Source organism: Eleutherodactylus coqui, chromosome 5, assembly GCF_035609145.1.
Source record: "Eleutherodactylus coqui strain aEleCoq1 chromosome 5, aEleCoq1.hap1, whole genome shotgun sequence".
Lineage (NCBI taxonomy): Eukaryota > Metazoa > Chordata > Amphibia > Anura > Eleutherodactylidae > Eleutherodactylus > Eleutherodactylus coqui.
In genome coordinates, this window is record NC_089841.1 from 2,578,287 (window position 1) to 2,603,052 (window position 24,766).

A 24,766-nucleotide genomic window follows, 5' to 3' on the forward strand; every position below is an offset into this window, starting at 1 on the left:
GTTTCCCGGTAGGGGTAATATACTGTCCTGCGGACTGTAGAGTAAGCAGGATGGGACTGTGATGTGATAGCCCTCTAGTACTGTGCACTATTGAGGTGAAATATGGAGTAAGTGTTGGGGATCCGAATAGGTAGTCTATACGAGAGACGCCCCCTAGAGTATGAGGTGTGCAGGGAGTGACGGGACCGTTGGATCCAGGGTTCCTTTAGACAGTCTATCTTATCTAGAATCAAATGTGTCTCCTGTAGGCCCATAATATGGGCAGTAAATTGTCTGATATAGGAAGCCACTGCTGTTCTTTTAGCTTGGGCACCCAGTCCTCGCACATACATGCATGACATCTAGTAATATAGTATGTAAGGCCGAATGAAGACAATGTCCATCTAGTTCAGCCTGTTTATCCTCTTGTGTTGTTGATCCAGAGGAAAGCAAAAAACCCAAAGGGCAGAAGCCAATTAGCCCTTTAGGGGGAAAATTCCTTCCCGACTCCCTAATGGCAATCAGACTGTTCCCTGGACCAACCCCTAATAGTTCCTACCTGCCTGTATACCCGGATTAACAATTAACCTAAGATTTATAGCCTGTAATATCACAGAAAGACATCAAGTCCCTCTTACACTCCTCTATGGATCCTGCCATCACTACGTCCTCAGGCAGAGAGTTCCACAGTCTCACTGCTCTTACAGTAAAGAACCCTCTTCTATGTTGGTGATGAAACCTGCTTTCCTCTAGACGTAGCGGGATGTCCTCTTGTTACCGTCGCGGTCCTGGGTATAAACAGATCCTGGCAGAGATCCTTGTATCGTCCCCTCATGGATTTATGCATGGTTATTTGGTCGCCCCTTAGTCCTCTTTTTTCCGGGGTGAATAATCCCAGTTTTGGTGCCTCTCTGGGTATTCCAGTCCCGTCATTCCATGTATTCCTATATCTATCTATATCACTTTGTGTATTCGTATTTCCACCATGTTTGTATCTTGATTTTGGCCTCTCTCTAGGTTCGGTCTCCAGTGTTCCAGATGTGTATTTACTACAACCCTGTCCTTTCTGATGGAAGGAATCCGGTGCTCCGTTCTGGAGATCTCACCTGCAGAGGGTCTAGAGGAAAGAAGGGCTTCTTTACTGTAAGAGCAGTGAGACTCCCTAATAGATTACGAGAGGGGCCTGGAGTGTAATAATATTACAGGTTATATCACTGATGACTGCAGGTGATTCAGGATTTGTTCTCATTACTAGATTTAGAGTCGGTGAGGAGTTTTCCCCTGAGTGTCTCTCCATCCACAGGATTACACCGTAGTGAGGACATCCGGTGACTCTGTGACTCCCATCATCCATCTCCAGGAGTCAGGAGGATGGAGCCGGACCCCGGGCCCCATCACAGAGCCTCCCCCGCACCTCCTGACCAATAAGGAGAAGATCCTAGAGCTCACCCAGAAGATGACGGAGCTGCTGACCGGAGAGGTGACGCTGCGGGGAATGTGGGGGACATTATACAGTAACAGGAGGGTCTGGGTGATAACTGTATGTTGTGTTGTCAGGTTCCTATAAGGTGTCAGGATGTCACCGTCTATTTCTCCATGGTGGAGTGGGAGTATATAGGAGGACACTGGGATCTGTACAAGGACATCATGATGGAGGACCACCGGCCGCTGACATCACCCGGTACGTGATCTATATATCCTTTAGTCTTGCTGCAGGCACTGGCTGCCATGTATAAGCTATATTACTGCCATGGGCATTATATACAGACGTATGCACAACGATGTGTAATACTGGAGCTTCTTGATTCAGGCTCCATTCATGTTACATCAGAGCCCTACTGATGCCTTATTTTGCCCCCCTGGTTTGGGGGTTTTTCTACCGTCCGTCAGGTTGGATGGGGCCGTCTGTAGACAGCCATTGTCAGGTCTCTCCAGAGATGTCCAGTTGGGTTCAGGGCTCTGGCCGTGCCTCTCAAGGACATTTACAGAATTGTCCCCATTCCTGTTCTGTTGCCACTTTGTGGTCATGGGGCACCGAGTGCACAGGGCCACAACACCATCCACTGTATGTTGTATGTTATCAGCAGTGTATGCCAGGCATGTAGAGGGCCGTACAGCGGAGCCTTCTGTCAGACGTAATGTATCCTACCAGAAGCACCTGGACACCTGAGCAAGAATCACACGGAGGATTTATTGCCATATGGGAATACTCAGGTGGGCTCCTTTGGCCCTAATGACATCTGATACTCTTCATATCATACTTTCTTCTCACGTCTGATACACTTCAGCTGGTATTTCCATTCATTCATCCTGCAAACGTCTGGGAGTTCTCTCAAGGAAAATGGACGCTGTTCATATTACCTGGCCCGACGCTCCAGTTCATCCCAGAGATGTTCAGGGAAGTATGGCCGACCGTTCCCAGGGTATTACCACATTATTGTCTACACTGTCCGGGTACACTGCCGTGCTCATGGTTTTTTCCACTTCAACCAATGGACCATGCCATGTTAAACAGTCCCAAATCATACCAGAACCACTGCGATGCTAAACTGTTGGCACAACGGACCCGGGTAAAAGGCGTTCCCCAGCATCCTCCACACCCGGGTACTGAAGATGGAGTCGCATGATTCGATAACCATAGAACATTTGCCACGGCTCAGCTATCCAATGATGATGCTCCTTGCACCGTTGTAGACAAGCCAATACATCTTCTTTGAGAGAGCTTGCCAAATGTTTGCAGGATGAATGGAGGGAAGTACCAGCTAAAGTATATCAGACGTTAGTAGAAATTATGCCGCGGAGTGTGTGCGATGTCATTAGGGCCAAAGGAGCCTCTACGTACTGATATGGGAATAATGGCTGCTTCAGTCACTAGAGTAGGAAGCTCTCCTCATGGAAGGATCTAGTGATGTGAATAGATCCCTTCATTCAGAGCAGGAGTCCAACCTATCGGCTTCCAGTAGATCTCCTACCCTTCCTGTCTCGGAGTCTCTGGTCACCCTGGAAGCATAATGGCAGTGACTGTTATACGTGACTGCAGGGGACGGACGGATCGCAGTAGATATATGACTAGAATGTTCTAGCTGCGGAGACTCGGCAGTAACGTCCGGTGGGGTGATGGGGGGGGGGTGTCCTGAATGCTCATGGAGTTTGGGATTGGTTTATTTTATTTCAAGAGCTTTATATAATTAAGAATTAAGTACAAAACCTTGTATAAGGGGCCACAGCAGCTAAACCACTTGTTCCCATTCCTGCCCCTCACTTGATTGGCTGGTACACTCTAGGCCGCTCCTACGTATATTGCCCTGCAGGTTAGGTTGCGCCCAGCTTTCTCTTCTATGCTGTATTAGCAATCCCATGATGCATCAGAACAGCCTCACATAACCAGACAAAGCCAGTACCATCTCTGCCTTCTGGGAGGCCAGTACGCTTATCATCACCCTCTATATTCACCTAACTGCAGCCTATAAGCATACTGTCAGGAGGATGAGCCATCATCTCCTTCATTATGACTGTGTGACAGGAGCCTCTAATCATCAGCAGTAATGATGAGCTTCTCTCACCGCCGTGAAGAGCCTGTGTGGTACAGTCCATCATACGGGAAGTGCTAATGACTGAAATAGTGACTCCTGGAGAGAACAGAGAGACAAGTGACTCCCAGGTGATGACAGATCACATGACCCAGAGGGGAGTAACTAAACAAGGTCATTTGGGCCGATTTCTATACACTGGGGGACTAGTCACACGGTAAAGGAAAATAATTCACCGGCCCAACTACCGGGGGAAACTGCTGTAAAGTGATGTGAAATAGCAGGTAGGTGGCGACGATGGTGTGGATGGGCCAGCGCATGGACATCCCTTCTGTGCCGGACACCACGCACTGGTGGACTGGTTTAGCTCAATAGGACATGCTGCAATTTTTTTTACTCTTGTCCAAGTAATAAAACGCCCCTGTGGGATGGAGGGGGGCGTCTACCATCCAGCTCTTAGACAGATTTTTTTGGTCCAAAATGCGTATAGAAAAAAAGCCTGCGTGCCCGAAAGGGGGGGGATCATTCATCATGTAGCCCCCATCACCACCCCCGTGTACATAAATCAGCTGGTCTCACCTGGTTAGCCATCCCTTCAGCTGTGTCATGTGATCTCATGGCATATATAGAAGTTTGGTATTTTTGAAATCCTCTCCACCCCCCCACCCGCCTCACTGGAGGCGTTGTACCAGGACTAGCGTAGTGTTTGAAACGCCATGCTAATCGTGGTAAAAAGCAGGCTGTGTGAGGGCGGTCTTGGGGGTTACCGCGCACCAGCACATCAGTAAGTATTGAGTGCCATCGGTAATAACCACTACATGCCGGACGGCCCAATCTGAAGACGCTCTGACCCGCCGTCTGCACATATCAATTTGGTCACCGTGGCTCAGATCCACACACATCTCCGTATTTACTGTTTCCAACATAAACTTCAAGAACTGACTGCTGCTTAATATATCTGTCCTGAGGGGGGCGCCATTGTCCCTCACTTCACCTGTCGGTGGTTATGGCAGATCGGTGCATATAGTCAGGGGGATTTTGTGAGTCACCACCACCCTCTGTGTTCTGCATCCTTTAGTCACGTATATAGTTGGACACTAAGGCGGAGCAAGCAGCTTTCGTCTCCCTGTCCGGGTACAAGGCGCTGGGACCGCAGTACTGTGGTGAGGACCACATTGCATCTTCTGCCCTCATAAGCCTGTTAGTGATGAGAGAAGTGCATGATCTATACGGGGCTCACGTATTCCACCACTCTGTGTCTCTGCAGCCCGTAGGAGAGATTCCCCGGAGAGATATCCTCTGTATCCCCAGGACTGTCCCACGGAAGACCCCAATGTCCCAGAGCACCAGCAGGTAGATGCCGCTGAGCCCTCTAGTGCATCTATACACTTGTAGATCTTGGTGGTCTGTTGGATTTTCCTCCTTTCACTATCTTATACTGAATTATCACATGATGCTTCAGGATGAAGATGTAGTTACTATTAAAGTGGAGGAGGAAGAAGAGTGGATGACGGGCGATCATCAATGTAAGCGTGAGATGGAGGAAGATGAGTGGATGACGGGCGATCATCAATGTAAGCGTGAGATGGAGGAAGATGAGTGGATGACGGGCGATCACCCATGTCTGAGTGAAGCGGAGGAGGAGATCCCAGTAGATGTTACTGCAGGTATGTAATGATGAATTTAAGACCCTGACCTCTCTTTCCTTTCCCTACCTTTTGGTCCTATTACTTCAGTACCTTAAAGGTCATCCATATCAGATCACTGGGAGTGATTCCGCTAAATAGCTGACAGATCCGCTGTGCGCCATAACCAGCACCGCTCTATGCACTGTGCAGAGGCCTGGGTGTTCTGTAGGCTCAGTCCCAGCCACTTGCTGCATACAACTATTCCAGTTGTGCACATTCGTGAGTGCTGATGAAACACTAAAAGTCTTTAGTATTAAGGAACCTCTAATTCTTTTCTTTTTAACTCCTTAATGACTGTTGCTGAATATATCCATCTTAGACTGTAACTATCACAGTGTATAAATGTATGGTGACAAGTCCATGGCAACGACTGACTGGTCCCCCAGCGCTCCTCTTCCACATTCTCTGTGATTGATCGATCAACCTGACTGAGCAACCAAGGACTGGCAGAGCTAGCGCAGATCCGGTCTCAGACTATCGGTGATCAGTGTTTCCTCTAGCCTGCCAATCCTGACTCTTTAATGTTTCCATCGTTGTCGCTGTCTGAGGGCTTGTTCTATTTGGCGGGATGAGTTGAATTCTTCCATGCTACTATGTAACGTGGCATATGATGTGCTGCAATGGGAAAAACCTCAAGTCCACCAACTGGAGGGGGTCTAGTTCTTACAGCGTACGCCCTGCAGCAGAAGTGACACCATCACTTTATTCTGTGGGTCAGTAAGATTACAATGATACCAAATGTATAAACTAACGTAGATAGAAATAATGGATTATGGCGCAACCCCCCAAAAAGATGGACCGGAAAAAATGGTAGAAGGGAATTGTTTTATTCGTCGAAATGAAGTCGGCAAAAAATGGGTTTTGAGGCCGAAGCCTCTGCCTTGGTTTGGCTGGTTAAAGCGCAACAGGCGATAATAAAAACAAGTATATAGAACTGTGTAGAAATAGTCGTAATAGAATATGGATGAATATAAAGATGTATCAAACTATATGGGAGAAAGGGGCCGGAATGGGAAAAGCCCAAATAGAATGGACCCGTGTCCATGTCCTCTCCGCCACACTAGCACAAGACCCATCTAGACCCGGGAGATACAAAAGCTTCATAACCCACGGCAGGTTTATCCTCAGAAACCAATACTCCACCTTAGACTCAGATCAAAGGGACGGCCATGAGGACGCGGAAATGTGTTTATGGGAGAGTTGGAGAGACTCCACATCGCATCCAATCACAAGTGGTCTGCCAAGACATAAAAGGAGATATAGACGATCGGCTCCTCATTTGGGAGGGGTCCGGAAAGGAATTCACAGACTACTACACATTCCAACTTCAAAGATGGAGTATCTGAGCAGAAGACCTCGTGCTGAGCCATGAGGACAACAGAGTCACCAGCGAAGCATACTATAAACCTGTCAACAGCAGTGGCAGACAATGTGCCAATATATATGGGGAGAAAGGGGCAGAGGGGGTAAAGACACGGGTAATGAGAGAGATGGGTGTGAAAGGGAAAGCGATGTGTGTGGGGGACCGGCGGCTAGAAGGATTGTAAAGCTAATAGATGTGGGCGCCTAATTAGGATCCGGGGACTGATGGCTGCACTGGAACCCACATCCAGGAAAGGGGCAGGGTAAGGACATGAGCATGGGGGAGATGGAAGAGGGAAGAATGTATACAGGGATGTGTGTGTGGGGTGGACTGGTTCCTATGGAAAAAAAGGGACGGGAAGCTGGATGGGTATGGGGAGGAGGGGGATGAGGATGAGGAAAGAATAGGGAGAAGTGGGGGGAATGACGGCTAGGGAGATGGGGAGGATGAAGTGGCAATAGAAGAAGGGGGGAAAAGGAAAATGCGGGGTGCAGATAAAGGCCCATATACTGATGTAGATTAGCCATTGTTTATATTCTGAAGTCTCATTTAAACCCATTGGCACCAGTCTACGGAACATTTCCCACTTCAATATCTCGATTTACTTTATCAGCTATCTGTCTTATAATGGTTAGAGTGCAAACAATAGCATCACTACTACTGACAAGGGTCACATGTCCAGATACACTGGGATCCAAAAACTATTGCTAACATTAAAACAGTGCTTGTTTACGCAACAGCTTAATGGTTGGAAGAATATGGGAAGGAAAGTGAGAGGCCAGGTAAAAATATACAACTAATACAAGTGAGAACCTCTCTATTAGAAGTGGGAAGAAAGAACAGAGAAAACATTCAGAAGGCAAGTAGAGGAGCAAGAGACCCCGATCACAAACTAACATGTTTCTTCACAAATGCCCAGAGCATAGGACACAAACAAGGAGAATTGGAGCTCCGAACACAGGAAGAGGAATATGATGTCATCGGCATCACGGACACTTGGTGGGATGATACACATGATTGGATACAAGGCTTGAAGGATACAACTTATTTATAAGGAACAGACCTAATAAGGGGGGAGGAGGTGTTGTGTTGTATGTTAGGAGAACATTCATCTCCACAGAGATTCAAGCTTCAGAGCTGGGAGTTCTGTAGAAACTGTTTGGGTAAGAATACAAGGAGAGAACAACAGAAAGGACACCATTGTAGGCATTTACTATAGGCCACCGGGACAAGCAGAAGATATGGGGGAACTCTTTCTACATCAGATGGCCAAGCTCTCAAAGAACCCCAACATAGTGATTCATGGGAGATTTTACCCATCCAGACATTTGTTGAGAATCTCTCAGGTAAAAGTAATGGGTCCAACAGATTCTTATCCGCTCTTGTGACAACTTTATCTTCCAGAAGGTAGAAGAGAAAACAAGGGGATCTGCTATCTTGGACCTAATTCTTACCAACAGGGAGGGAATGGTTGAGGAAGTAAGGGCGGCCGGGACCTTAGGAGGCAGTGATCATGATATCCTTGGATGTTGGATAGTATGGGGAGGAAGACCTGAGAAGACTCAGACCTCAAGGTTGGATTTCAGAAAGGCAGATTCTTAGGGACTCAGAAAGAGGAAGTATCCAATGGCCGGATGTTATTAACCCCGTAAGGGCTCCGACACTCTTGCGTCCTTTTTAATGTTGCCTTTTTTTACACGTTTGTCAATGTGACTTTCTAATCTTAAAAACACATCGCACAAAAATCGCAGAGCCCAAACCTGTGATGCGTTTTTAACATTAGAAAGTCTCATTGACATTCGCATTAAAAAAACGCAACTGTGTGGGAGCCTCAAGGGTGCGGTCCTTGTTTTTGTTTTTTCCTCCCCTCTTCTAAACAATCCTAACTCTTATTTCTCCATCAGCGTCGCTGTATGACGGCTTGTTTTTTGAGGGACGACTTGTGTTTTTTCATATAATGTACAAAAAAACTTTTAAGACTTTCTAAGTAGATTGAAATAGAAAAAAGTAAATCCCACCATGTTTGGGTGCGACTTCTTTCTACGGCGCACAAACTGCAACAAAAATGACCTGATAACCTAATTCTACGGGTCAATGCGATTTACTGCGATACGAAAAACTTCTATTGTTTTTCTTTTTGCTGGACTACTTGTATTTATTCTCAAAGATATTACATATTTTATTATTATTTTCTGCCGCCATCGTCTGACATAACCCTTATTTCTTGGTCGGCCTAGTTATGGGTGGGCTCAGTTTTTGTGGGACGTCCTGTAATTTCCGTTGTCACCATTCTGGAGTACATGTGACTTTTTGATCATTTATGACATTTTTTCATGGAGACAGAGTGACCAGAAAAAGCACAATTTTGGCGTTCTTTATTTTTTTTCGGACGACGTTCCCTGTGTGGGATAAATAATGTGTTACTTTGATAGATCGCACTTTTGCAGATGCAACAACACAAAATATGTACTATTTTATTTATTTAGATGCTTTTATTATAAATATGGCAAGAAGGGTCTTTTTGAAAACTTTTATTTATTTATTTATTTAAAGGGACATGAACATGTGATGCTTTGATCGCTCCTGCAGTATGATCTAATGCCACAGCATTACATGCAATCGGACAGGCATTATATCAAGTCACCCCAAGGGCAGGGCGTGATAGGCATTCAGAAGGCCCCCGGCTGCCTTGACATCCATACGGCAACCTACAGTCTCATTGCAGAGGGGCAATAGGGGACCCCGGAACATTGGGCAGGGGATTTAAATGCTGCTGTCAGAATTGACAGTAGCATTTAAAAGCTTAATAGCTCCGAAGAGCCGCGCAGCTTATTGGGGCCGCTGCTGTCAGGCACCAGCTGTAAGAAATAGCCTGCATTGTATGAAGAGACATCACCACACGATCTCTCTTCATACATACCCCGATGCTGCAGGATCCTATAGCGTTAAAGGGTTAAGGACAGCAATGTCCAAGACGGTTGGGAAATATTGTGGAATGAGATTCTCAAAGCACAATCGTTACCAATCCCTAAAAGAAGGGAGAATGGGAAGCATTTAAAGAGACCCGGATGGATGAACACAGAACTTGTACACATGTTATAGAGGAAGAAAAATAGGTTTATCAAATGGAAATAATGAATTGAGGCTTGCAACAGAGGCTAAAAAATATTAAAACACGATTTTGTGGGTCAAAAGGAAAAGAAAAGTCAAAGCTGCTATTGGATGCTTACAAGATGAAGATGGTGAATTGGTTAAGAATGATGTTGAGAAGGACGAACTTTTAAATTCCTGTTTTGTATCTGTTTTCTCTCAGAAAGTAGATGGAACATCAGCTGATCTTCCCTGTGCTATTGGGGGATACATGAATGCAGGCTATCTGTAAGCAGAGAGATGGTGAGGGAACACTTAGGGCTCTCACCCACTTGCATTGTTTTAACACAAATGTCAATGGGACGTTCTAATGTTAAAAACGCATCGCACAAAAATCACAAAGCACCAACTTACAATGCATTTTTATCATTAGAAAGTCCCATTGGCATTCGCATTAAAACAACGCAAGTGGGTAGGAGCCTTAGCTAACTTACATGAATCCAAGTCTCCAGATCCAGATGAATTACATCCTAGGATACTAAAGGAAGGCGCAGAGGTCATTATTGAACCACTCACCGGAATCTGTGACCATTCCTGGAAAATAGGGGCAGTCCAAGAAGATTGGAAAAGTACAAATGTCCCCATCTTCAAAATAGGGGAAGAAAGTGAATCCATGAAAGTACAGGCCTGTGAGCCTGACTTTTATATCGGGGAAGATTTCTGAACAGATTATTAACCCCTTAAGGACCCAACACTTCTTGGGGATTTTACCCATATGGTGGTTTTAGTGCCCTATTTTTAGCTATCAAAATTATTTTTGCTGCATTTTTTTTCCGTGACATATAGGGCTATTTTTTTAAAAATATCTTTTTCACTGACTTTTTTTCTGTTTTTTTTAATTGTATTGGGGTAAAATGCTAAAAAAATGATTTTTTTAACATTTCTAGTTTTTTTTTTTTCCTTTTAAATTAGTATAGCCATGTTAAAGTATGGGAACGTGTTCCTCATTTTGTTTCGGATGTTTTGATATATAATATGTATGGTTTGGGATTACAGGGTGCTCATAGCGACTGTTTTGGGTTATTTTCTTATGTATATATTGTTTTTGTTCTGTTATTTTGTTTTACTTATTTATGTAATTATGTTTTTCACTATCTATGTCACTTTGACACGATTTGACACTTTCCCACTGTAGCTGGGGCATCAATAGGAGCCCCAGTTACAGGGAAAAACATCCCCTATAGTGACAATAGTCACTGGCAGAGCTGGTCAGGGTCTAGTACGACTCTGCAACTCTGCTATAGCAGAGAATCCCGGCGGTCACATGACCCCTTGGCTCCCGTACTAAAAGTTACATTTCTGCTTTCACTTTTCAGTACACAGCGCTCATTGAGCGCTGTGTACTCGGGGAAGGAAAACCCCTCCTGCCTTCTCCTCCAGGTTATCAGCTGTTACTAGCAGCTGACAACTGGTCCTGCCTCTGATTGTTTGCAGAGACAGGAGGCTTAAATCCCTGCCGTAATTATACATAAGGCTGGGCTTTAAGCCCAGGATCAGGTGCCGTATATTTACTGTGCCTTGTCCTAAATGGGTTAAACAGCATGTATGCAAGTACTTGGATAAAAATGAAGTAAGTAACCAGAGCCAGCATGGGTTTGTAACAAACAAGTCATGGCAGATGAATCTAATTTCCTTCTATGATAGTATCACTGACTGGGTTGATCAGGGAAATGCGGTGGATATAGTATATCTTGGCTTTAGTAAAGCATTTGACAAAGTATCTCATACCAGACTTATTGTAAAAAATTACCCAATCTGGGATTGACAAGGCAACTGTTAGGTGGATTCACAACTGGCTGAGTGATCGTACTCCAAGAGTGGTCATAAATGGCTGCACATCCAAGTGGGAGAATGTATCAAGTGGGGAACCACAAGGCTCTGTCCTGGGCCCAGTGTTGGTCAACATTGTTATAAATTGTCTGGAGGAGGGAATTGTGGGAAACTGATCAAATTTGTGATGACACAAAGCTAGGAGGGATAGCTAACACTAGGGAAGAGAGAGAGAGAGGATTCAAAAAGATCTAGAAAAGCTTGCACAGTGGTCGGCGACTAACAGAATGGTATTTAACAAGGAGAAATGCAAAGTCCTACATCTGGGCAAGAAAAATGAAGAAAGCGCATACAGAATGGGAGGAATTGGGCTAAGCAGCAGCACATGTGAAAGACTTGGGTATACTAATAGATCATAGACTGAACATGAGTCAACAATGTGATGCAGCAGCCAAAAAGGCAAACACAAATACGGCAATTTAAAAAAGACAAACTAGAGCAGGTTCAGAGAAAAGCTACCAGGATGGTGAGCGGTCTACAAACCATGTCCTTTTTTGTGGACTACGATTAAAGAATGTATTCTGTCATTTAACGACTGGTAAGGAGATTCATTCCTACGTGCTGCCTCTCATCTTGACAATACTGATATTTTCTACGGGTGGCTGGAGTCCGACATCCAGTTTGGCGTGCACTGGACTGTTTTATTACTCCCGCAGCAATCGCTGGTTTGTTTATGCTGCAGATCCACTTCTTTATTTACTACAAATCATGTCCTATGAGGAACGGTTAAAGTATCTGGGAATGATTAATTTGCAATAAAGAAGGCTGAGAGGAGACTTAATAGCGGTCTACAAATATCTGAAGGGCTGTCACAGTGCAGAGGGATCAGCCCTATTCTCATCTGCACAAGGAAAGACTAGAAGCAATGGGATGAAACTGAAAGGGAGGAACACAGATTAGATATTAGACAGTGAGGGGATCCATGAGTGGAACAGGTTACCACAGGAGGTGGGGAGTTCTTCAATGGAAGTGTTCAAACAAAGGCTGGACAGACATCTGTCTGGGATGACTTAGGGAATCCTGCATTGAGCAGGGGGTTGGACCTGATGACCCTGGAGGTCCCTTCCAACTCTACCATTCTATGATTGACTCTGCTGCACTGAATAGGCCTGAAGGACTCTGCTATCCTGGTTCTCCTCCTACCTCTTTGTCTGCTCGTTCAGTGTATTGTTCTCAGTGTCTACCTCCCTTCTTCCCCTTGCTGTTGGGGTTCCTCAGGGTTTTGTCTCAGGCGCCCTGCTTTTTTCCATCTACACAGCCCCTATTGGACAAACTATCAGCACATTTTGCTTTCCGTACCATCCCTAGACTGATGGCATATAATTATATACTTCTTCAGAAGAAATAACACCTTTGCTGATACAAAACCCTGGTGACTGTTTGCCAGCGCTCTCCCTCGCACATTGTCATCTTTCTATCTAAAACTGAATCTTTCGTAGACCCAACTTGGTGTTTTTACTGTTTTAACTTCTCCTGATCTCTCCATCTCCGTCTGCGGTACCACCAGAACTCCTCGGCAGCACACCCACTATCTTGGGGGTTGTATTTGACTCCGATCTTTGCATCGCTCCCTACATTCACTTCCTCGCTCAGGTAACCTGCAGCGCAAAAACATCTCCAGAATCTTGTCTTATCTTACGGTAGAAACGGCTAAAACCTTTGGTCGTCCTTATCCACTCTCTGCTTCATAATTGCAACTTTCTACTTTTCCCTCACTTATCTTCCCCTCTCCATCCTGAACATAGCAGCCAGGTTCATATTTTTGTCTAACTGCTTCACCGATGCCCTCACCCGGTCCCAGTCACTGCATCCGCTGCCTGTCCAATATAGTTAGACAATTTATACTCGTCACTCTAATTCATAAAGCCCTTCATATTGCTGCACCACCCTGTATCTCCTCCCTCTTCTGTCTACTACCCTACCTGTGCTCCCACTCTGCTAATGACCTCAGAGTAAGTTCCGCTGGAGTTTGAACCTCCCACTCGTGCCTCTGAAACTTTTCCTGAGCTGCCCCAGACCTCTGGCGTGCGCTATCTCTGACAATCAGGTTAATCCTCAACAACCATAAGTTTTAAGAGCGTCTTAAAAAAAAAAAAAAAAAAAAAGACATTCAGAAGGCCAATCCCACCCCTTAATCTGACCCCTATTTGTCCTGTTTCTACCCTTTCTGTCTACAAACTGACTACAGTATTCCTGTCAGACCATATATGTGAATGCTCTTACGTACAGACGGCATTTTGGTCGGTGACCGGCTTACATTATGTGTACTACCCTTGTTATTTAGGACGCCTGGGCCATTACACCGCACAAGCTCTTGTACCTGATATCTCACCACTTTCCTCCCATACATTGTAGCATCTCGTGGCTAAGGACCTTCCCCCTCACTGGTCTACTGCTTGTATATCCTGTTTGATATGAACTTGTGTTCATCCCTAAAGCTCATACAAAGTGAGAAGTCGCTGGAGTCAGACCGATGAGTTTTGCTCTTGATGAGCAGTTAGACTGTGGAACTCTCTACCGGAGGAAGTGGTGATGGCAGGATCCATAGAGGAGTTTAAAAGGAGACTTGGATGTCTTTCTAGAGGGGAAGGATATTACAGGATATAAATCTTAGGTTAAGTGTTAATCCGGGTATACAGGCAGGTAGGAACTATTAGGGGTTGGTCCAGGGAACAGTCTGATTGCCATTAGGGAGTCGGGAAGGAATTTTTCCCCCAGTAGGGCTAATTGGCTTCTGCTCTTGGGTTTTTTGCCTTCCTCTGGATCAACAAAACAGGAGGCTAGACAGGCTGGACTAGATGGACTGTCTTCATTCAGCCTTACGAACTATGTTACCGTTCATGCCCATGTGACCACTCTTTTCAACGTCTGCTTGGATGCATTGAATTTTAAATGGTGCTGGGTTGTAGATGTTCTAAGGAGGCACGTGGCGCATTCGGGGGCAGTGATGGTTTTTATTATGCCTAAATAAAGAGTTCATGTTTCACCTTGAAAGCTGCCTCATGTTCATGGAGACGTAAACCCCGATAACGGGCGATTCCTGAGAGGATGGAGAATTACCACTGCTCACCAGGACCTGGGAGGAAGAGACCCATTGACCCCTACGGCTTACAACAAACCGAGCTCCTACAGGGAAGGGACATTCCAGCGTTGGGTGAGCTGGAGCTCCAGGACTCGGTGCTACCGACATACTCTTGGTGTAATTTTCAAGCCAGTATCCAAAAGCACGTCAGTAGCTCCGATAGAACCGCGGCTACAGCCGTTTGCAGTGGGGTCGGGAATGCTCAATTTACGTCCGTGATAGCTGTGTGCAGAGAAAGGGGACAGCAAAGAGCGAGCTGTGATTCTCCTGTCTGTCCTCCAAAGGGGTGACTTTTCCTTAGGCTCTCATCCCTTTTGATCATAGAGGAAGGGGGGGGGGGCTTTTTTTTTCCCAGAAAAGGAATGAAAAATGAGCATTTGACCGTCACAGCTAAATGTTTTTACGTTAAAAATTGTTCTCCCTTACACAAGGCTATAAATATGGAAAAAATTAAGCGACACATAACTGATATTGCCACGTCTGTAACCACCGGCGCTGTGTGCAGCTCTGGCAGCGGAGAAGTAGGAGCCCAAATAGTGTCCTATAAAAACTGCCAAATACAAAATGTCGTACATCAACTGACAAAACATCAAAAAGTTGGAACACAAAAGGAGAAATGGTTTCCAGTTTGCTAAGGCTAATATTAGTTACGTCACTAAGGAGTTAACACGCACTTAATGCCACCGAGTTCTGCACCAAATATATTGCATTGGAAATCTACATAAAAATATGTTTTTGGAAGATCTTTTTGAATTTTCATGTGACTGTTTGGGGGTTAAAGGAGTTATCCAACCACTTACTATATTCACCGTGTAGATAATTGAAAATGACCAGTGTTGGCCTTTCTTACTTACATAGTGCAGCACCCCCTGGTGTTCAGTGTACAGCAGTGTACACTGTCCACCTGATCAGCTGAGTGCTGAAGGACACACACACTCAGTTGCTCTCTCCAGGTCTTTGATAAGTGATCCTGTTTGGGCAGGGAATTCCTCTCCCTCACTTTTTATTGTCTCGTGTAGCGCTGATCCATCTGAATGCCCGTCCCTCTGTTGCATGTAATAACTATCAGCATGTCCATGTCTATGTTACTAGAGAATCCAAATGCCTAACAGCAGCGGATTGCAAAGGTGATGGGAGACCCCTTTATAGCCAATGGAGTTCCAGTGGTAAAGCCAACCTTTTTAATACAAGTATATCAGAAGACTGATGATACACACAGGCTGTTAGATGAGCAGAAGTTGTGTGAGAAGTTACTGACTATTCAAAGGAACTGTTGTGTATAAAACACAATTATTTCCTTGTGGGACACCCAACATCCAGCCAGAAAAACCATCCCCCTACATTACAAGCTTCCAGAGGGAGAAGGAGATTGATTCAGTCCAGAAGGAAGGAGATTTCCTAAGTTTGCTGGCTTTTTTTTTTTTTTTAATGACAGATAAAAAAAAATATGTAAATTTAAACTGATGGAGACTTTCCAGATTTTAACACCTTGCTCCAAAATTGCCCTGGCCTATATGTCTCCCATCATGGACACTTCATACCCATTAGCCTACCGAGTGACGTCCTCAATCATCACCTCCCCCCATCTTACACACAGTTCATAGTGCTATAGCTCATCGTTCTATAAATGCTGGCCTCTTCCTTCCATTTGTCGTCCTGCCTGTTTAATATATAAATTGCATGGCCTCTGATCTGTTGTCTATAAATGTTTCTTCCGTTATAATCTGACCAGCCTGATGAAGGGGCATAAAGTAGTTCAAATCTTCATATATAATTTTTCTGGTTAATCAACACAGGTCTCATCCCTATTATACTTTTGTCTTGACTTTTTTTAATACAAGAGTAACATTAATGAGATTTTTCCAGCTAACCCGGTACCGAACTATTTTTGCTGTAGAGCTCCTTGACTTACAATTTGTATGGATACTTTATATAGAAGTGTTCTATAACGTCTATATAATATAATTAAGTTTATTCTATTCAAAAACAAAAATCTGTTCTGTTCTTGGCAGATGACTGGGCCAGGAGCGGAGAGGGACATCTGATATCTTCAAATGATGGTGGTATCTCACAGGATATATATGAAGAGCAGGTCATTATCCCAAATAAATTCTCTGCCTTTCATTGCACAGATCTGTCCTCTAATCCTCTTAGGCAGTGCCTGTCTTCTGATTCATCCCAGCCTGACAGAGGGAATAAAAGTCACAGACAAATTGCTCAACATAAAAAAGGTCACGCAGGGAAAAAGTCATATTCATGTTCAGAATGTGGGAAATGTTTTAGAGATAAATCAAATCTTGTTTTACATCAGAAAATTCACACCGGGGAGAAGCCGTATTCATGTTCAGAATGTTGGAAGTGCTTTATCACGAAATCGCATCTTGTTAGACATGAGAGAATTCACACAGGAGAGAAGCCGTATTCATGTCCAGAATGTGGGAAATGTTTTACTCTAAAATCAACTCTTATAAAACATCAAATAATACACACAGGAGAGAAGCCGTTTTCATGTTCAGAATGTGGGAAATGTTTTACACAGAAATCAAGTCTTGTTACACATGAGAGTAATCATACAGGAGAGAAACCATATTCATGTTCAGAATGTGGTAAGTGTTTTATCAAGAAATCACATCTTGTTAGACATGAGAGAAGTCACACAGGGGAGAAGCCATTTTCATGTTTAGGATGTGGGAAAGGCTTTACAGAAAAATCACATCTTGTTACACATGAGAAAAGTCACATAGAAGAGAAGCCGTATTCATGTTCAGAATGTGGGAAGCGGTTTAATGTGAAAGCAAGTCTTGTTAGACATGAGAGAAGACACACAGGAGAGAAGCCGTATTCATGTGTAGAATGTGGGAAATGTTTTATCCAGAAAACAAGTCTTATTATACATAAGAGAAGACACACAGGCGAGAAGCCGTATTCATGTTCAGAATGTGGGAAATGTTTTTCAGCGAAATCAACTCTTCTTAGACATGAGAGAAGTCACACAGGAGAGAAGGCGTATTCATGTTGAGAATGGGAAAATGTTTGAACGAAATATCACCTTTAATTGCATGACAAATAAAGAAATCACAAAAAAAGTATTTTCATGTCTAGAATGTGAACAATTACAATTGTATCCACAAACCCCATCTACTTAAACATTAAGGGACTCTCACAGAGAAGCAGCGGGTTTCCTTTTTTTTGCTCATATTAACAAGTAGTGCAGCAGAAAACAAAACTATATAATTAGGATTCTGTTTTTGAAATGGATTCTTATATAGGATAATATTAAAGGGGTTGTCCAGTTATAAACTACACCCTTCTGTTGACGCCCACTCACCCATACATCCATTACTGTAATATGCTTAGTTTTAAAAGTGTATAGACCTTCCATTCTGGTCAATGGTCATCTCAGGCTGCTGCTCACTGTATGATGTACCTTTCTATTTGGAATCCAGATCCTTCACTTCCAGCTGGACATACACTCTTTGTAAAAAAAAATACAATACAGCCTCTAGGAGTTGACATTTTGCTGCAGAACTGGGCATGCAGTTACATCTTAACAGGTATGCAAGTCATTAGAGTTGTGGTGTGATTAGCTGAATGGTCTTGTCATCTGAGGCCCTAAAAGTGATCCACCCTTGGCCTATAAAATGCTCTCAGAGGCTCCTTTTGTGTAGTGGACCTCGTTTTCCACCTCTGTAGACCTTGTTGACCATTAGACACCTCTGACACAATTGAAGAAACTGCATCCAATTAATTGAGTCTGAGAGGGGGCGCATTAAACAATGAAACTAGATGCTACAGAGTGGAAACAGGTTGTCTCTTGTGACAAATCCAGGTTTAGTTTGGGCACTGACGACGGACGTGTTCGTGTTTGGAGACCTCGGGGTGATTGCCTCAATCCTGCCCTCACTGCTGGTGTGATGGTCTGGGGAGCCAACACATATGACAGTCGGCCACCCCCAGTAGTGGGACAATAACAGCTCGGTTAAATGTTCAGGACATCCTAAAGCCACATGTGTTATCTCTCAGGGCGGGGCTTCCAAAAGACATTTTCCAGCAGGATTATGTTCAGCTGCATACAGAAGAGTGTCACAGGAATGCCTCCACAACATAGCCACACTTCCATGGCTGCCCGGTCCCCAGATTTATCACTGATAGAACATGCATGGGACCATCTGGGTTGCCAACTTCAACAGCCTAGCAGTTGGAACGATCTAGAGGCTCAGTTACAAAAAATGTAGAGCAATATGCCGCAGGATATCATACAGAACCCGTAGGCATCCATGCTGCCCATATCACATCTTGTATCCAAGCCAGTGGCGGCCCATCAGTATCCTAGATCCATCCATGCCCGCCCATACCACATCGAAGCTAGAGGCAGCCCAATAGGATACCAGATTGCCTGCCAGTATCACATCTTGTATTCATAGTAGAGGCAGTACAACATGGTTCTGGAGCCTCACTTAAAGGGATCAGTTTTCCATATATATCCCCTATGGGAGGGATGTTAATAACCAGAAATGTATGTATGTGTGTGCATATATATACAGTTAGGGCCAGAAATATTTGGACAGTGACACAAGTTTTGTTATTTTAGCTGTTTACAAAAACATGTTCAGAAATACAATTATATATATAATATGGGCTGAAAGTGCACACTCCCAGCTGCAATATGAGAGTTTCCACATCCAAATCGGAGAAAGGGTTTAGGAATCATACCTCTGTAATGCATAGCCTGCTCTTTTTCAAGGGACCAAAAGTAATTGGACAATGGAATCTAAGGGCTGCAATTAACTCAGAAGGCGTCTCCCTCGTTAACCTGTAATCAATGAAGTAGTTAAAAGGTCTGGGGTTGATTCCAGGTGTGTGGTTTTGGATTTGGAAGCTGTTGCTGTGACCAGACAACATGCGGTCAAAGGAACTCTCAATTGAGGTGAAGCAGAACATCCTGAGGCTGAAAAAAAAGAAAAAATCCATCAGAGAGATAGCAGACATGCTTGGAGTAGCAAAATCAACAGTCGGGTACATTCTGACAAAAAAGGAATTCACTGGTGAGCTTGGGAACTCAAAAAGGCCTGGGCGTCCACGGAAGACAACGGTGGTGGATGATCGCCGCATACTTTCTTTGGTGAAGAAGAACCCGTTCACAACATCAACTGAAGTCCAGAACACTCTCAGGGAAGTAGGTGTATCTATCTCTAAGTCAACAGTAAAGAGAAGACTCCATGAAAGTAAATACAAAGGGTTCACATCTAGATGCAAACCATTCATCAATTCCAAAAATAGACAGGCCAGAGTTAAATTTGCCGAACAACACCTCAAGAAGCCAGCCCAGTTCTGGAAAAGTATTCTATGGACAGATGAGAGAAAGATCAACCTGTACCAGAATGATGGGAAGAAAAAAGGGAACGGCACATGATCCAAGGCACACCACATCCTCTGTAAAACATGGTGGAGGCAACGTGATGGCATGGGCATGCATGGCTTTCCATGGCACTGGGTCACTTGTGTTTATTGATGACATAACAGCAGACAAGAGTAGCCGGATGAATTCTGAAGTGTACCGGGATATACTTTCAGCCCAGATTCAGCCAAATGCTGCAAAGTTGATCGGACGGCGCTTCACAGTACAGATGGACAATGACCCCAAGCATACAGCCAAAGCTACCCAGGAGTTCATGAGTGCAAAAAAGTGGAACATTCTGCAATGGCCAAGTCAATCACCAGATCTTAACCCAATTGAGCATGCATTTCACTTGCTCAAATCCAGACTTCAGACGGAAAGACCCACAAACAAGCAAGACCTGAAGGCTGCGGCTGTAAAGGCCTGGCAAAGCATTAAGAAGGAGGAAACCCAGCGTTTGGTGATGTCCATGGGTTCCAGACTTAAGGCAGTGATTGCCTCCAAAGGATTCGCAACAAAATATTGAAAAAAAAATATTTTGTTTGGGTTATGTTTATTTGTCCAATTACTTTTGAGCTCCTAAAATGTGGAGTGTTTGTAAAGAAATGTGTACAATTCCTACATTTTCTATCAGATATTTTTGCTCAACCCTTTAAATTAAACGTTACAATCTGCACTTGAATTCTGTTGTAGAGGCTTCATTTCAAATCCAATGTGGTGGCATGCAGAGCCCAACTCGCGAAAATTGTGTTACTGTCCAAATATTTCTGGCCCTAACTGTATATATGTGTGTGCGCGTGTGTGTGTGAATATATATATATACTCCTAGGGGAGGGATGCTACTGACAATGAGTCATATATATGGTACAATAGGTCATGCAGTGGTAACCAACAATTAGTTGTACAAAGACCACTCTCTCCTGACTACTCTCCCCGGGAGGCTGAGCCGATGGCGCTCTCTGAAGCATGTAAGCTGGCTGCAGGTAAGACTGTTAATATCTACACCGACTTAAGGTACACGTGTGGAATTGTACACGATTTCGTACCTCTTGTGGCACTTTAGAAATTTCATGGGGCCCTCGGGTAAGGCAGTCTGGGATGCAGAGGAAGTGTTTTGTTGTAAGAGGCTTTAGCTCTTGGTTGACTATCATCAAAGTCCAGGCTCATAGACAACTCCTGCGGATCTAGATAGCTGGAGAGTAAACGCAGCAGCCCGAATCCCCCTGACTGAGGTAATGGCCGTTAACCTAGTTGCACCCGAAGCGAGTGTGGATATCTCTCTGTTGCTTATAATTGCAGGAACAGGCCTCAAAGGGAGAAACGGAAGAGTGGCAAAAGACAGCAGTTTGGGGTTTGGACGAAGCGTGAGCTTCTGTGTCTCCCCTGCACTCCATGATGCCACACCGGAGCCATGGGCCAATCCATCAGTCCAAGGAGGTAATGTGTGGTATAGTCTTCTGCTTGGCTTGCCCCCGGATTCAGCACTGTTGTGACCTGGTTGGTACGGGGAGGCTGGCATACACCTTTCACAGCTCAGACCAATGGTTCATATTACCTTCTCGCTGCGAGCTGCTGCCAGAATGTCCATTTCAGAGACTGCAGAATGACTGCATCCAGGTACCAGAGGTAGGGGTTTTGGAGTCTGTGTTGGTTTGCATAGGCCTCTTCTCACGTCAGCTGGAGGCGGGGCTTATAAAATAGAGTAAATGAAAATGCAAACGCCAAGAATACAATGAAGTACTTTGTACATATGATTCACCAGACGTCATACAAAGTCATAGAGGTAGACATTTTATTAGCTCTACTCAGACAGACCTGTGCCTAACTGAAAAAATAAGCTGTCCTCATATGAAGGTTTGCTTGGTAACACCCCCCTGTAAGAGGCCTATACTTCATCCAGGCCGAGCATGAGGATTATATATTCTCCTAGTGGAGGGATGTTACTGACCCCTGATATATCTATACATAGTTATTAGAGCGCCCCCTTGTTACACTCCTGGGTATAATAGATGATGGGAGAGATATCTGTACTGACCCCTGATATATCTATACATAGTTATTAGAGCGCCCCCTTGTTACAGTCCTGGGTATAATAGATGATGGGAGAGATCTCTGTACTGACCCCTGATATATTATACATAGTTATTAGAGCGCCCCCTTGTTACAGTCCTGGGTATAATAGAAGATGGGAGAGATCTCTGTACTGACCCCTGATATATTATACATAGTTATTAGAGCGCCCCCTTGTTACAGTCCTGGGTATAATAGACGATGGGAGAGATCTCTGTACTGACCCCTGATATATCTATACATAGTTATTAGAGCGCCCCCTTGTTACAGTCCTGGGTATAATAGATGATGGGAGAGATCTCTGTACTGACCCCTGATATATTATACATAGTTATTAGAGCGCCCCCTTGTTACAGTCCTGGGTATAATAGAAGATGGGAGAGATCTCTGTACTGACCCCTGATATATCTATACATAGTTATTAGAGTGCCTCCTTGTTACAGTCCTGTGTATAATAGATGATGGGAGAGATCTCTGTACTGACCCCTGATATATTATACATAGTTGTTAGGTCGCCCCCCGCTTGTTACAGCCCTGGCTATAATAGATGCAGGGAGAGATCTCTGCACTGACTGCTGATATATCTATACCTAGTTATTAGAGCGCCCCCTTGTTACACTCCTGGGTATAATAGATGATGGTAGAGATCTCTGTACTGATCCCTGATATATCTATACATAGTTATTAGAGTGCCTACTTGTTACAGCCCTGGCTATAATAGATGAAGGGAAAGATCTCTGCGCTGACTGCTGATATATCTATACATAGTCATTAGAGCGCCCCCTTGTTACAGTCCTGGGTATAAGAGATGATGGGAGAGATCTCTGTACTGTCCCATGATATACAGTTAGGGCCAGAAATATTTGGACAGTGACACAAGTTTTGTTATTTTAGCTGTTTACAAAAACATGTTCAGAAATACAATTATATATATAATATGGGCTGAAAGTGCACACTCCCAGCTGCAATATGAGAGTTTCCACATCCAAATCGGAGAAAGGGTTTAGGAATCATAGCTCTGTAATGCATAGCCTCCTCTTTTTCAAGGGACCAAAAGTAATTGGACAATGGACTCTAAGGGCTGCAATTAACTCAGAAGGCGTCTCCCTCGTTAACCTGTAATCAATTAAGTAGTTAAAAGGTCTGGGGTTGATTCCAGGTGTGTGGGTTTGGATTTGGAAGCTGTTGCTGTGACCAGACAACATGCGGTCAAAGGAACTCTCAATTGAGGTGAAGCAGAACATCCTGAGGCTGAAAAAAAAGAAAAAATCCATCAGAGAGATAGCAGACATGCTTGGAGTAGCAAAATCAACAGTCGGGTACATTCTGACAAAAAAGGAATTCACTGGTGAGCTTGGGAACTCAAAAAGGCCTGGGCGTCCACGGAAGACAACGGTGGTGGATGATCGCCGCATACTTTCTTTGGTGAAGAAGAACCCGTTCACAACATCAACTGAAGTCCAGAACACTCTCAGGGAAGTAGGTGTATCTATCTCTAAGTCAACAGTAAAGAGAAGACTCCATGAAAGTAAATACAAAGGGTTCACATCTAGATGCAAACCATTCATCAATTCCAAAAATAGACAGGCCAGAGTTACATTTGCCGAACAACACCTCAAGAAGCCAGCCCCGTTCTGGAAAAGTATTCTATGGACAGATGAGACAAAGATCAACCTGTACCAGAATGATGGGAAGAAAAAAGGGAACGGCACATGATCCAAGGCACACCACATCCTCTGTAAAACATGGTGGAGGCAACGTGATGGCATGGGCATGCATGGCTTTCAATGGCACTGGGTCACTTGTGTTTATTGATGACATAACAGCAGACAAGAGTAGCCGGATGAATTCTGAAGTGGACCGGGATATACTTTCAGCCCAGATTCAGCCAAATGCTGCAAAGTTGATCGGACGGCGCTTCACAGTACAGATGGACAATGACCCCAAGCATACAGCCAAAGCTACCCAGGAGTTCATGAGTGCAAAAAAGTGGAACATTCTGCAATGGCCAAGTCAATCACCAGATCTTAACCCAATTGAGCATGCATTTCACTTGCTCAAATCCAGACTTCAGACGGAAAGACCCACAAACAAGCAAGACCTGAAGGCTGCGGCTGTAAAGGCCTGGCAAAGCATTAAGAAGGAGGAAACCCAGCGTTTGGTGATGTCCATGGGTTCCAGACTTAAGGCAGTGATTGCCTCCAAAGGATTCGCAACAAAATATTGAAAAAAATATATTTTGTTTGGGTTATGTTTATTTGTCCAATTACTTTTGAGCTCCTAAAATGTGGAGTGTTTGTAAAGAAATGTGTACAATTCCTACATTTTCTATCAGATATTTTTGTTCAACCCTTTAAATTAAACGTTACAATCTGCACTTGAATTCTGTTGTAGAGGCTTCATTTCAAATCCAATGCGGTGGCATGCAGAGCCCAACTCGCGAAAATTGTGTTACTGTCCAAATATTTCTGGCCCTAACTGTACATAGGTTAAAGAGCGCCTCCTTGTTACAGTGCTCGGTATAATAGATGATGGAAGAGATCTCTGTACTGACCCCTGATATATCTATACATAGTTATTAGAGCGCCCCCTTGTTACAGCCCTGGCTATAATAGATAATGGGAGAGATCCCTGCGCTGACTGCTGATATATCTATACATAGTTATTAGAGCGCCC

The 24,766-nt window shown here is 44.2% G+C and overlaps 1 protein-coding gene across 5 annotated transcripts in view; it reads left to right on the plus strand.

The window, feature by feature from the left end:
* Positions 1 to 17,708, plus strand: part of LOC136627261 (zinc finger protein 260-like) — a 70,194-nt gene extending 52,486 nt beyond the window's left edge. For 2 of the 5 annotated variants that reach the window (XM_066602208.1, XM_066602209.1), the window contains exons 3-8: positions 997 to 1,122; positions 1,283 to 1,459; positions 1,537 to 1,660; positions 4,777 to 4,862; positions 4,972 to 5,176; positions 16,635 to 17,708. In XM_066602208.1, the coding sequence (XP_066458305.1) occupies positions 997 to 1,122; positions 1,283 to 1,459; positions 1,537 to 1,660; positions 4,777 to 4,862; positions 4,972 to 5,176; positions 16,635 to 17,641 (1,725 nt within the window). In that variant the 3' untranslated portion in view covers positions 17,642 to 17,708. The remainder of the gene's footprint in view (positions 1 to 996; positions 1,123 to 1,282; positions 1,460 to 1,536; positions 1,661 to 4,776; positions 4,863 to 4,971; positions 5,177 to 16,634) is intronic. The other 3 variants (XM_066602210.1, XM_066602211.1, XM_066602212.1) reach the window with 2 other exon arrangements.
* Positions 17,709 to 24,766: the final 7,058 nt, after the last annotated feature.